At 35.1% G+C, this 14,527-nt stretch overlaps 1 protein-coding gene across 1 annotated transcript; it reads left to right on the top strand.

Moving 5' to 3' along the window:
- Positions 1–206: 206 nt before the first annotated feature.
- LOC127078330 (alcohol dehydrogenase-like 2) lies at positions 207–13,580 on the top strand. Its single transcript, XM_051018779.1, has 10 exons — positions 207–436; positions 509–651; positions 730–776; positions 858–1,183; positions 1,383–1,465; positions 12,577–12,652; positions 12,765–12,829; positions 12,915–13,010; positions 13,087–13,248; positions 13,328–13,580. The coding sequence occupies exons 1-10, from the start codon at positions 379–381 to the stop codon at positions 13,442–13,444; spliced, it is 1,173 nt and encodes a 390-aa protein (XP_050874736.1). The 5' UTR covers positions 207–378; the 3' UTR covers positions 13,445–13,580.
- Positions 13,581–14,527: the final 947 nt, after the last annotated feature.

The following is a 14,527-nucleotide window of genomic DNA, read 5'->3' as shown; positions in this document are numbered from 1 at the left end:
CCTATTCAATTATTACATAGAGAGAAAAAGTAAAATGAATGTAGGATATAATAAAGGGTATTATAGGTAAAATGAAAATTATTATTTAAAAAGTAACAATAATGATTAACTTTCTTGATAGGTGTAAAAAGTCAAAAAATACACTTAAAAAGAAACGGAGGGAGTATAATTTTATATATAGGAGTAACTCACACCAATCACATGGTTACATATTCACGCAATAATTAAAGTCCCTCTCGCCTCAAGGAAAAAACAAAGTAGGATTAAGCACCATTACTTTTCAAGAGGTCATTGGCAAACCACACTCTAACTCTACAAAAGCAAGGAAAAGGAGTCGCATAATCATTTCCAACATCTGAACTCATTTTATTGCTACCTATGCCGATCATCAGAAGCGTTACAAGAGAATATATTGGCAAGCCTATAAGATGCAAAGGTTCATCTTTAAACTTTAGTTTATGTTTAATATTTGATATACTATGACTATTACTCATATGAAATGGAACAGCTGCAATAAGCAGAAAATCAGGTGAACCTCTTGTTATAGAAGAAATTGAGTTAGAGCCACCAAAATCATGGGAAGTAAGGATCAAAATTTTGTACACATCTTTGTGCCATTCTGATGTCACTTTTTGGAAAATGAATCCTTCTGTAAGTGTACAAATTTAATCCTCGACAAACAGAATTTGAATCTTATATGAAAAAGTAGTAACAATGATTTTGTTTCAGTCACCTGCTGCTATGTTTCCAAGAATTCTCGGACACGAAGCCGTCGGGTAACTAAAAATCAGCATGCATACAAAGTAAGCGTTAACAAAAATGAATATCGTTTAAGATTTTTACGCACAATTGTGCAGGGTTGTGGAGAGTGTAGGAGAACATGTTGAAGAAGTGAAAGAAGGAGATTTAGTTGTGCCGGTGTTTCTACCAAACTGTGGAGAATGCAGAGATTGTGAGAGTCCAAAAAGCAACAACTGCAGCAAGTTTGGAAACGAACGAACCGTTGACATGCCAAGAGATGGAACAAGTAGGTTTAGGGACATGAATGGAGAAGTGGTGCATAATCTATTTGGTATCAGCAGTTTCTCTGAGTACACAGTGGTTGATGTAACACATGTGGTTAAAATTCGTCATGATTTTCCTCTTGATAAGGCTTGTTTGCTCAGTTGCGGTGTTTCCACAGGTAACATATATTATTCATTGGGATTGAATTCTATGGTGGCTTTCCTTTTCACGTATCTTCATCACATGTTGGATATCTTTGGTTATGTATATTTTATGGAATAAAAACATTTACTAATAATCTGCATTATGTAAGAATCTGTTTTATTAGGTAACAGTTTAATAATTGGTGGTTTCGTTTTATTTGTATATGTTTGTAGGGGTAGGGGCGGTGTGGAAAGTGGCTGATGTAGAAAAAGGGTCCACAGTTGCTGTTTTTGGCCTTGGTGCTGTTGGTCTAGCTGTAAGTTTATACCACAAATTTAGATTTTTCTTTATTAGGCAATAGACAATAAAGAAGCTTTTCAAGTTGGTAATTTAGATCTAATCTTGTCGACAAAAGGCTAAGGTTGAATTGATTTAGATCTCCCATTAAAGATAGGGATAGGAAGGAATTGGGTGACTTTCTCTTTTAGTAACTTTAGTTATCTTTTGGAGAGAAATTTATGGTGACTTTCTCTCCATAAAGTCACCAAAACTCTACCTAGATAGAGACTCTAAGTACAGGAAAGGTAATGAATCAATGTTGAATCCCAACAATTTGCAATGTGGTTCAGTCTTGGTTAAGAAATGATTCCAACAAAGATGGTAGATTTATGAGAATTCGCCTTTGTGGTCATACATCTCACATATCTAATAAAAAAAATTGAGGAGGGATTAAATGTTTTAAAAAATTTCAATTTTATCTATATAAAATACAAAGATGTCATCAAGAGAAGAGAGCTTAGAATTCTAAGATTATATCAATCTCACATTTATCCATGAAATTATAAATTCCTTAGTCGATGATATTATCAACGATACAAATAAGAAGGTGATATTATCAACAGTACAAATAAGAAGGTGATATATATGGTCTCTTTTGATGGTGCACAAGGTTGAAGATGAAGATGATAAAGATGGAGAGAGAGAGAAGAGAGAAAAATAGATCTAACTAACTTTTCAGAGAAACATCGTTGATTGCGTTAGGAAATTATGTTACACGTTTGGTTTAAATACACAAACAAAAAATGTCACGTAGGCAAAATGCTAGCCTACTCTAGCTAGGTTAAACTTACCAAAACTAAATTAACCCAAGAGTTAAAACACACTTCTGGAACGGCAACCTCATAAGCTTTTGCTTCTAAATCAGACCACTGCTTCTGAATATGAATTATTACTAACACCATCTCTTAATTCATATTCAGCTAACTAAACTCTACAACACCAATTTCATTCCTCAAGTGGATAACATGTTCAATCTTCACAGCTTTAGTCAGCACATCTGCAAGTTTCTTCTGACTACTACAGTGTATAACTTCTAGCGCTCCATTCTGAACTTGATTCCTTAGAAAATGAAACTTCGTGTCAATATGCTTGCTTCTTCCATGCAACACTGGATTCTTGGCAAGGCTTATGGTTGATTTGTTGTCAATCATCAGCTTCACAAGCTTGTTCACTTTGATCTTCAGATCCTGCAACAAATTCATAAGTCAAATAGCTTGACACGTAGACAAAGCACATGCAATGCACTTAACTTCACATGTTGACAATGCAACCACTGGTTGCTTCTTGGAGTACCAAGAGATAAGACCTCCCAGATACTTGAAAAAATATCAAGAAGTACTTCTCCTATCAACTCTGTCTCCACACGTATCAGAGTATGAATAGCGTATCAGCTCTGAATCAGATTTAACACCATAAGGAAATAACACTCCATACCTCAGAGTCCATTTAATTTACCTCAGTATCCTGACAGCAGTTTGGTAATGTGACCACTTTAGTTTGTTCATAAACATACTCACCATTCCAATTGCATAACAGATGTCAGGTCTGGTGTTACACAAATACCTCAATGAGCCAACCAAATGTTTAAAAGTTGTACATCTACATCATCATCCTCAACATCAGACTCCAGCTTATGATTCGTGTTAACATGTGTGATTGCAATCTTGCAATTCGTCAGCTCAAATCTCTTCAGAAGTTCAAGTTCATACTTTAGCTGATGCAAAATGATACCCTTCTTAGAGTAAAAAATCTCCATCCCAAGAAAATATACCATATTTTCCAGATCATTCATTTCAAACTCATTCATCAGCACCTTCTTGAACTTCATTATCTCAGTTGAACAACTTCCTGTTAGCAAATGTCATCAACATAGAGACGCACCCGAATCATATTGCCTTCAGAAGTATGCTGAACATAAACTCCATATTCCATCTCACATTTTCTAAATCCTTACAGCTTGAAAAATGAATCAATCTTCATATTCCAAGCTCGATGAGCTTGTTTCAGTTCATACAATGCTTTATGTAACATGTACACCATCCCTTCCTGATTCTTTTTCATAAATTCTGGAGGTTGTGACACGTATACCTCTTCTTGCAATAGACCGTTCAGAAATGAAAATTTGACATCCAAATGTATCAGAGGACATATTCTATTAGCAGCTATAACAATCACCAATCTGATTGATTTATGTCTAGCTACAGGCGCAAATATTTCAAAGTAATCTTATCTAGTTTTATGTAGAAATCCTCTTACTACTGGCCTTGCTTTGTGTTTTCCAATTAATCCATTTGGCTTTAACTTCACCCTGAAACCCCATCTAATGTTGATGGTTTCCTTCTCCTTTGGAAGCTCAGTTAACTCTCAAGTTTTGTTTCTTTCTATAGCCTTAAGTTCTTCTTCCAAGTCCTTATCTACATTTTCTTCTTGAGAGCTTGTTCAGTACTAACTAGTTCAGAGTCTACTAATATGGTACACTAAATGACTTCTCCTTCAGAGTCTACTTCAGTATCTTGTAACATGTCAAACTCTGTAAATCTCCTTGGTATTTGTCTCATTCTTTATGGCCTATGAACTTATTCAGAATCTTCTTCAGATGCTGGAACAATATCAAATGCTTGACCACCTTCATAAGTTGGACCACCTTCATAAGTTGGACCACCTTTAGAAGCTTTAACTTCAGAAGTTTGACCTCCTCCAGAGTCTTGACCACCAGAGTCTGGATCATCATCCAAATCTGGATCAAAATCAGATTCACCTTCAGAGTCAAACTCGACTACAGAATCGTCTTCTGATTCTGGCTCATCTTCAGAACCTTCATATTCTGAAGTATCTTCAGAAGTTAACTCAGGTGTTAGCACTACACTAGAGTTGGATTGAGACTTACTCTAATCCCACGCTTATGATTCCTTCACAATGACGTCTCTACTGACTTCAACCTTATTAGTGACCAGACAATAAATATTATATGCACATGTACTTTGGTACCCAATCAACAACATTACTTTGCTTTTATCATCCAACTTCTTTTCTAGTAGCACCTGGAACATGTTTGTAACAAACATAACTAAACACTCTAAAATTACTCACACTTTTCTTATCATCAGTCCACTTCTCAAAAGGAACTGTTTTCTTCATCTTCTTTGTTGGACACCTATTGAGCACATAAGTTGCAATGGCAACAACTTCTTCCCACAAGCTGTGAGGCAGCTTCTTCTCCTTCAGCATGCTCCTTGTCATATCAAGAAAAATTTGGTTTCTTCTTTCAGCAAGACCATTGTATTGAGGAGTGTATGGAGCAGTCATCTTATGCTTAATTCCATTCTCCTCAAAGAACTTTCTGAACTTTGCAGAGTTATACTCACCTCCACCATCAGTTCTGAGAACTTTCAGCTTCTGACCACTATATTTTTCAACCTTCACCTTGAACTTCTGAAACTCAGCAAACACCTCATGCTTAAATTTGATGAGTTCTACCCATGTCATTCTTGTGAACTCTTCCACAAATGACACAAAATATTTGTTTCCTCCAAGTGAAAGTACTTTGAATGGTCCACAAACATCAGAATGTACTACTCCCAAAGCATGGTTTGCTCTTGGGGCTACTTCTGATGCAAGTGGAAATCTAGGTTTCTTGCCTTTCATGCATATCTCACATGACTTCTCAGGCTTCAAAATCTTGGGAATGCCATATACCAGCTTCTTAGAATTTATATGCCCTAAGCTTCTGAGATTAAGATGTCCCAATCTCTGGTGCCATAACTCAGTCTCGCCATCAGTGTCTTTTGTACTAAGGCATTTAGTTTTAGTTGTCTCCATATTCACCTGAATGTTCTGTTGCTTCCCTGCTCATATTGCATAATCAGCTTCTGATTAGAATCATATAACTTCAAGAGATTATTCTTTATAGTAACTGAAAAATCTTTCTCAATGAGCTGGCCTATTTCTCTTCATGCCAGGAAAAAACCAAACATCCATGATCAAAACAGTCTTACCATTCTTCACTTTGACTTTGAAATTTCCCATACCTTCAGCGTTGAGGTATTTATCATCAGCACATATGATATTTGTCTTCTTTCTAGAGTCAAAATCAAACAGCCATTGTTTATTTCCAATTAGGTGATTTGAGCAGCTTATGTCCATATACCACCAGTCTACCAAATACGCACCATCAGATTCATAAGCTATCAATAGCATATGTTCATCATTAGAATCTCATTTGTGTATGTCTGCTTCTTTTTATTTCCTTTCCTTGTTTTACAACCAGTCAGCAGCAAAATGGTCAAACTTCTTACAATAGTAGCATTAAACCTTCTTCTTGTCAAACTTCTTCTTTCCCTTATGATGTTTCCTTTCATTAGAATTGAAGGCTTCTAACTTCTAAAATCCACTATCATTTCTCTTCTTCGCTTCTGACCAAGACTGCTTCTGACTCTTTTTTCCAGAAAACACCTTCAAAGTTTGCCCTACCTCTCTTTCAGAGGTTCTCAAACTAGACTTTAGATAGGAGAGAGATAGAGAGTAATTCATAGTGACTTTTTCTCCCTAAAGTCACCAAAACTCTACCTAGATAGGGATTCCTAAGTATAGCAAAGGTAATGAACCAAGGTTGAATCCCAAAAAAAATGCAATGTGGTTCAGTCTTATTAAGATATGATTCCATCAAAGGCGGTAGATTTACGAGGATTCACCTCGTGGCCAAACATCTCACATATCTAATAGAAAATCACGTAGGGATTAAATATAAAAAACATTTTTCAATCTTATCTGTATAAAATATCATGATGTCATCAAGATATGAGAGGTTAGAACTCTTAGATTCTTTGATTATATCAATCTCACCTTTATCCATGAAATTAGAAATTCCTCAGTCGATAGCATTATCAACAATATAAATAAGAAGGTGAAAATTTTAGCCTTGTAGTCAAATTGGCTACTGTTCGTATAATGCTTGGTGTTGCCTAGTCAAAATATTGGTTCTTTTATCAATTAGATATCATAAATGCTTTTTTGCACGTAAATCCGGATGAAACCATGTTCATATGTGTTTTCTCAAGTGTATTTGTGGACTTAAACAAGCACCACGTTGATGGTACAAGTGGTTAATTGATTATGTTATTATGATGAGATTCTCTCACGAAGTTCCTTATCACTCGTTCTCTATTTATCATTATGGCAATGACATCACTGATATTCTTAAGTATGTGGATGAAAGTATCCATACTAGTTTACTCAACTCCCTTCGTGAGTATATTGTCCAAGTCGTGTTCTCAATTTTCAATGAATGAGCTTTGTCCACTTATTTTCTAGGTATATCTGTTACAAGATATTCAAGAGGTTTTTTTATGCAAAAGAGATTATTGGATGTGCATGTATGTCCTCTTGTAAGCCATCACCTACATCGGTGAACACCAATGAGAAATTTGGTGGGTATTTAGATAACCCTTATTATCATCCAACATAACATTGGAGTCTTGTCGATGCATTACATTATATATCATTAGAAGATCATATATATCATATGCAGTTCATCAAGTGTGCCTCTTTATACATGACCCAAAAATATAACAGATGTCCTCCTTAAAATAGATCGTTCGGTATAGAGTCACCAAAACTCTACCTAGATAGAGACTCTAAGTATAGGAAAGGTAATGAATCAATGTTGAATCCCAACAATTTGTAATGTGGTTCAGTCTAGATTAAGAAATGATTGCAACAAAGATGGTAGATTTATGAGAACTCACCTTTGTGGTCATACATCTCACATACCTAATAAAAAAATTGAGGAGGGATTAAATGTTCAAAAAATTCCAATCTTATATATATAAAATATTAGAATTCTTAGATTCTTTGATTATATCAATCTCACCTTTTTCCATGAAATTAGAAATTCCTCGGTCGGTGAGATTATCAACAATACAAATAAGAAGGTGATATTATCAATGATACAAATAAGGTGATATATGGGGTCTCTTTTGTCGGTGCACAAGGTTGAAGATGAAGATGACGGAGATAGAGAGAGAAGAGAGAAAAATAGATCTAACCAACTCTTTAGAGAAACTTCGTTGGTTGAGTTATGAAATTTTGTTACACGTTTGGTTTATATACACAAACAAAAAATGCCACGTATACAAAATGCTAACATACACTAGCTAGGCTAAGGTTAACAAAACTAAACTAGAAACCAAGAAGGTAAAACACACTTCTCGAACAACAACCTCATAAGCTTCTCCTTCTGAGTCAGAACACTGCTACTGAATATGACTTATTACTAACATTGTCCCTTCATTCATATTCAGTTAACTAAACTCTATAACACCAATTCCATTTCTCAGGTGGATAAAGTGCTCAGTCTTCATAACTTTAGTCAGCATATCTGCAAGTATCTTTTAAGTACTACAATGTACAACTTCTAGCACTCCATTGTGAACTTGATTACTCAGAAAATGAAACTTCGTGTCAATATGCTTGTTTCTTCCATTCAACGCTGGATTCTTGGCAAACCTTATGGCTGATTTGTTGTCAATCATCAGCTTCACAGGCTTATTCACTTTGATTTTCAGATCCTGCAACAAATTCATAAGTCAAATAACTTGATATGCAGACAAAGCACCTGCAATGTACTCAGCTTCACAAGTTAACAATGCAACCATTGGTTGCTTCTTAGAGCACCAAGAGATAGAACCTCCCAGATACTTGAAAAAATATCCAAAAGTACTTCTTCTGTCAACTCTGTCTCCACACTAATCAGATTTTGAATAACATATCAGCTCTAAATCAGATTTAACACCCTAAGGGAACAACACTCCATACCTCATAGTCCTTTTAATTTACCTCAGTATCCTGACAACAGCTTGGTAATGTGGCCACTTTGGTTTATTCATAAACCTACTCACCATTCCAACTGCATAACAGATGTCAATGAGCCAACCAACTGTTTAAAACTTGTACATCTACATCATCACCCTCAACATCAGAATCTAGCTTGTGATTCGCGTCAGCAGGTGCGATTGTAGTCTTGCAATTTGTCAGCTCGAATCTCTTCAGAAGTTCAAGTTCATACTTCAGCTGATGAAAAATGATACCCTTCTCAGAGTACAAAATCTCCATCCCTAGAAAATATACCATATTTCCCAAATCAGTCATTTCAAACTCATTCATCAGCACCTTCTTGAACTTCATTATCTCATTTGAGCAACTTCTTGTCTGCAATGTGTCATCAACATAGAGATACACCTGAATCATATTTACTTCAAAAACATTCTAAACATAAACATCATATTCCATCTCACACTTTCTGAATCCTTGTAGCTTGAAAAATGAATCAATCTTCAGATTCCAAGCTCTAGGAGCTTGTCTCACCCCATACAATGTGTTATGTAACCTGTACACCATTCCTTCCTGATTCTTTTTCATAAATCTCAGAGGTTGTGACACGTATACCTCTTATTGTAATGGACCATTCAGAAATGAAGACTTCACATTCAGATGTATCAAAGGCCAATCTATATTAACAGTTATAACAGTCACCAATCTGATTGTTTCATGTCTAGCTACAGGAACAAATACTTCAAAGTAATCTAATCCAGGTTTATGTAGAAATCCTCTTACTACTAACATTGCTTTGTGTTTTCCATTTGATCCATCTGGATTTTACTTCACCTTGAAAACCCATCTGACGTTGATGGCTTTCTTATCCTTTGGAAGCTCCTTCAACTCCCAAGTCTTGTTTTTACTATAGCCTCAAGTTCTTCTTCCATGGCCTTCAACCACACTTTCTTCTTGAGAGTTTATTTAGTACTAACTGATTCCGAGTCTACTAACATGGAACACATAATGACTTCTCCCTCGAAGTCTACTTCAGTATCTTGTAACATGTTAAACTCTGTAAATCTCCTTGGTATTTGTCTGATTCTCTGTGGCCTTTGAACTTGTATAGAATCTTCTTCAAATGCTGGAACAATATCAGATGCTTGCCCACCTCCAGAAGTTGGACCACCTTTAGAAGCTCCAACTTTAGAAGTTTGACCCCCTCTAGAGTCTTGACCACCAGAGTCTGGATCAACATTCGAATCTGGATCAGAATCAGATTCACCTTCAGAGTCAGACTTGCCTTCAGAGTCTCCTTTAGAATCATCTTATGATTCTGACTCATCTTCAGAACCTTCAGATTCTGAAGTATCTTCAGAAGTTAACTCAGGTGTTGGCACTACACTAGAGTTAGATTGAGACTTACTCCAAACCCACACTTTTGATTCCTTCACATTGACGTCTCTACTGACTTCAACCTTATTAGTGATTGGACAATAAAGATTATACGCACTTATACTTTAGTACCCAATCAGTAACATTACTTTGCTTCTATCATCCAACTTTTTTCTAGTAGCACCTGGAACATGTTTGTAACAAACAAAACTAAATACCCTGAAATGACTCACACTTTTCTTATCACTAGTCCACTTCTCAAAAGGAACAGTTTTCTTCATCTTCTTTGTTGCACACTTGTTGAGCACATATGTTGTAATGGCAACAACTTCTCCTCATAAGGTGTGAGGCAGATTCTTCTCCTTCAGCATGCTCCTTGTCATATCAAGAAAAGTTCGATTTCTTCTTTCACCAAGAACATTGTGTTGAGGAGTGGATGGAGAAGTCATCTCATGCTCAGTTCCATTCTCTTCACAAAATTTTCTGAACTTTGTAGAGTTATACTCACCTCCACCATCAGTTCCGAGAACTCTCAGCTTCTGACCACTCTATTTTTTAGTCTTCAATTTGAACTTCTGAAAATCAGCAAACACCTCATGCTTAAACTTGATGAGTGTTACGCATGTCATTCTTGTGAACTCATCTACAAATGACATAAAATATTATTTTCCTCCAAGTGAAGGTACTTTAAATGGCCCACAAACATCAGAATGCACTACTCCTAAAGAATGCTTTTCTCTTGGGACTACTTATGATGAAAATGAAACTCTAGGTTTCTTGTCTTTCATGCCTATCTCACATGACTTCTCAGGCTTCACAATCTTGGGAATTTCATATATCAACTTCATAGAATTCAGATGCCCCAATCTCTTATGCCACATCTCACTTACACCATCAGTGCCTTCTGCACTAAGGAATTTAGTTTCAGTTGCCTCCACATTCACCTATAATGTTCTATTGATTCCCTGCTCAGATTGCATAATCAGTTTCTGATTAGAATCATACAACTTCAAGAGATTGTTCTTCATAGTAACTGAGAAACCTTTCTCAATGAGCTGACCAACACTCATCATATTGCTCTTCATACCGGAAACCTACCAAACATCCTTGATCAGAACAGTTTTACCATTCTTCACCTTGACTTTAACATTTCCCATACCTTCAGCGTTAAGGTATTCATCATCAGCACATCTGATCTTGGTCCTCTTTCTAGAGTCAAAATCAACCAGCCATTATTTGTGTTCCAGTTAGGTGATTTGAGCATCCAGTGTCCATATACCACCAGTCTACCAAATACGCAACATCAGATTCATAAGCCATTAATAGCACAGGTTCCTTATCAGAATCTCCTTTGTATATGTTTGCTTATTTTTATTTCATTTCCTTGTTTTACTACTAGTTAACAACAAAATGGTCAAACTTCTTACAATAGTAGCATTGAACCTTCTTCTTGTCAAACTTCTCATTTCACTTTTGATGTTTCTTTTCATCAGAATTGAAGGCTTCTGACTTTTGAAAACCACTATCATGTCTCTTCTTGGCTTCTGACCAAGACTGCTTCCGACTCTTCTTCCCAGAAAATGCCTTCATAGTCTACTCTACCTCTCTTTCAAAGGTTCTCAAACAAGACTTTATATAAGAGAGATATAGAGAAATTCATAATGACTTTTTCTCCCTAAAGTCACCAAAGCTCTACCTAGATATGGACTCTAAGTATAGCAAAGGTAATGAATCAATGTTGAATCCAAAAAAAATTTGCAATGTGGTTCAGTCTTATTAAGACATCATTCCATCAAAGACGGTAGATTTATGAGGATTCACCTCGTGGCCAAACATCTCACATATCTAATAAAAATATCACAGAGGGATTAAATATAAAAAAAAAAACAATTTTCAATCATATCTATATAAAATATCATGATGTTAGAGCTTAGAATTCTTAGATTCTTTGATTATATCAATCTCACATTTATCCATTAAATTATATATTCCTCAGTCGATGATATTATCAACAATACAATAAGAAGGTGAAAATTTTAGCCTTGTAGTTAAATTGGTTACTATTCATATAATGCTTGGTGTTGCCTAGTCAAAATATTGGTGCCTTTATCAATTATATATCAGAAATACTTTCTTGCACATAAATCTTGATGAAACCATGTACATATGTGTTTGTTCAAGTGTTTTTGTGGACTTAAGCAAGCACCACGTTGATGGTATAAGTGATTAATTGATTATCTCAATATTATGGGATTCTCTCACGAAGTTCCTTATCACTCGTTCTTTATTTATCATTATGGCTATGACATCACTGATATTCTTATGTATGTGAATGAAATTATCCATACTGGTTTATCAACTCCCTTGTGAGTATATTGTCCAAGTCGTGTTCTCAATTTTCAATGAAGGGTCTTTGTCCACTAAGTTATTTTCTAGGTATATCTATTACAAGAAATTCAAGAGGGTTTTTTTATGCAAAAGAGATTATTGAATGTGCATGTATGTCCTCTTGTAAGCCATCACCTGCACCGGTGGATATCAATGAGAGATTTAATGGGTCATTAGGTAACCCTTATTATCATCCAACATAACATTGCAGTCTTGTCGATGCATTACATTACTTATCATTTAGAAGATCATATATATCACATGCAGTTCAGATTGTAGAGCATTTAAAGAAAGCCAAAGTTTGCTTCTATGAATGTAATTTGTTGAAATATAAATAGCATAGATATCAAAATGTTTTCCACAAAAGGTCGTTATTACAATGAATATATGATACACTTAATATATTGATCAGGACCATTTTAGTGCTTTTTCGTGTGCCACTTTCGTGCAGAAAAACCTATTGATTTAATTAACCTCGAATTTTGGATGCACTAGGTAGCTATAGCAGCAAAGCAAAGAGGAGCTTCGAAGATTATAGGCGTCGATCTAAATGAGGACAAATTTGAAATAGGTTTTTGTCAAACTTTATTTTCATTGAAACTTGTGTTTAAACACTATACATATTTTCCTTTTACTATTTTGAATCTTGAGAGCCATAATTTTCTTGTGTTTATCCTACACAGGAAAACGATTTGGAATAACTGATTTCGTGAATCCTTCCACTTGCAAAGACAAGTCTGTGAGCGAGGTCAGTTAAATATGTGTATGCACAGGTCGCACGCAAGGCCCAACATATGAATTAGAATGAATACTTTAATTTTCTCTCCTCACAGGTGATTAAGGGTATGACAAATGGAGGTGCTGATTATTGCTTCGAGTGCATAGGCCTAGCATCATTAATGGAAGAGGCTTTCAATAGCAGCAGAGAAGTTTGTTTTCTATATACTTTAAGATATAAACATGCATGGTTCGCCATTGACCTTGATTAATGGTTGTTATGGCTAGGGTTGGGGGAAGACAGTGATAATAGGTGTGGAAATGCACGGTTCGCCATTGACTTTAAGTCCTTATGACATACTGAAAGGAAAAACTATCACTGGATCACTATTTGGAGGTTTGAAACCAAAATCTGATATTCCCCTACTTGCTCAAAAGTATTTAGACAATGTAAGTGCTCTTTCTCTCTATATAGTCACTATATAATAACAATGTTATGATTGGTTATGGCCATATGTTTATGTTACAGGAACTTAACTTGGATGGTTTCATAACACAAGAGGTGGACTTCAAAGATATTAACAAAGCTTTTGATTATTTACAACAAGGAATGAGCATTCGTTGCATTATAAGGATGGATCATTAACTAACTAGACAACATTTCCTTGTTACCTCAAAACTATGTCTTTCCTTTATTTCCAACATATGATAGTAAATATTTTTCATAATAAAATTTTAAAAATAAACAACTTTATAAATAAATTGGTGGTAGTTTATCACAACTCTCTTCCTATTACTCTTTTAGATAAATATAAACTAGAAATTATATATATATATATATATATATATATATATATATATATATATATATATATATATATATATATATATATATATATATATAAAGAAACATAAGTGACCACAACCCCTGATAATAACAATAAATTCTAAAGATTTAGAAGGAAATTGATTGAACTGTGAAAATGTTGGAAACAAGGTCTTGATAGTTGATCAACGCACCTTCTTGTATTTCTGATAATCCATGTCATGCCTCTGGTAGTCAGAAAAGTAGATAGTCTTTTGAAAATTTTGAATTGTTTTAAAATATGGAATAAGAGCTCATTGTAGGATTTAGTTAGGGGAGGCTAACACTATTGTTTAAACACTTAGCACAAATGATACATTATGTATGGTAATAAACACACAAAAATGTGTAAATGAAGTAAGCCAAGGAGCAATTCAAAATAAATTCTTGTGCCCGAAACTTGAGGAACAAGTTCATGTGTTCCAAACTGGAGGAACTGTATATGTCTTCACCATTAGTAACAGGTTGGACTCATTACAAGTGAGATCTCGTCAGGTAAAAAGGTGGAGCAACTAGCAAAACTTGTAAATAATAATAAATGCATGTGTAATCCTAAATATTCAGTGAACAAAAAGTCTAAAGCAGGGCAGTTAAACCCCCTTCTAAAACTGAAAGATGAACTCTTGGACCATAGGATGAGACAACCAACGTTTAATTTAGGTTATCCTTCTTAATTGAAGAGTATTGACATGTCTGGTAACATCAGTACAACATAACACACACACACACACTTGAGATTGGCAACAAAGTTGATTTGTGCCAATTTTTGAAACAGTTCTCTGAGATGAATTATTGGTTAATCATGAGTTAGAACTGTTGGTAAGGGTGGTCGTGGGAAGGTATAGTTTATGTGTCGTTATCTGT

Source organism: Lathyrus oleraceus, chromosome 5 (assembly GCF_024323335.1).
Source record: "Lathyrus oleraceus cultivar Zhongwan6 chromosome 5, CAAS_Psat_ZW6_1.0, whole genome shotgun sequence".
Taxonomy (NCBI): Eukaryota; Viridiplantae; Streptophyta; class Magnoliopsida; order Fabales; family Fabaceae; genus Lathyrus; species Lathyrus oleraceus.
This window is presented reverse-complemented; position numbering and strand designations above follow the sequence as displayed.

Excerpts from the sequence above, each read along its gene's own strand:
- LOC127078330 (XM_051018779.1), top strand. The coding sequence starts at position 379 with ATGCCGATCATCAGAAGCGTTACAAGAGAATATATTGGCAAGCCTATA. Across the intron at positions 437-508 it reads CAAGCCTATAAGATGCAAAG|CTGCAATAAGCAGAAAATCA; the intron begins GTTCATCTTTAA and ends GAAATGGAACAG. Across the intron at positions 777-857 it reads CTCGGACACGAAGCCGTCGG|GGTTGTGGAGAGTGTAGGAG; the intron begins GTAACTAAAAAT and ends ACAATTGTGCAG.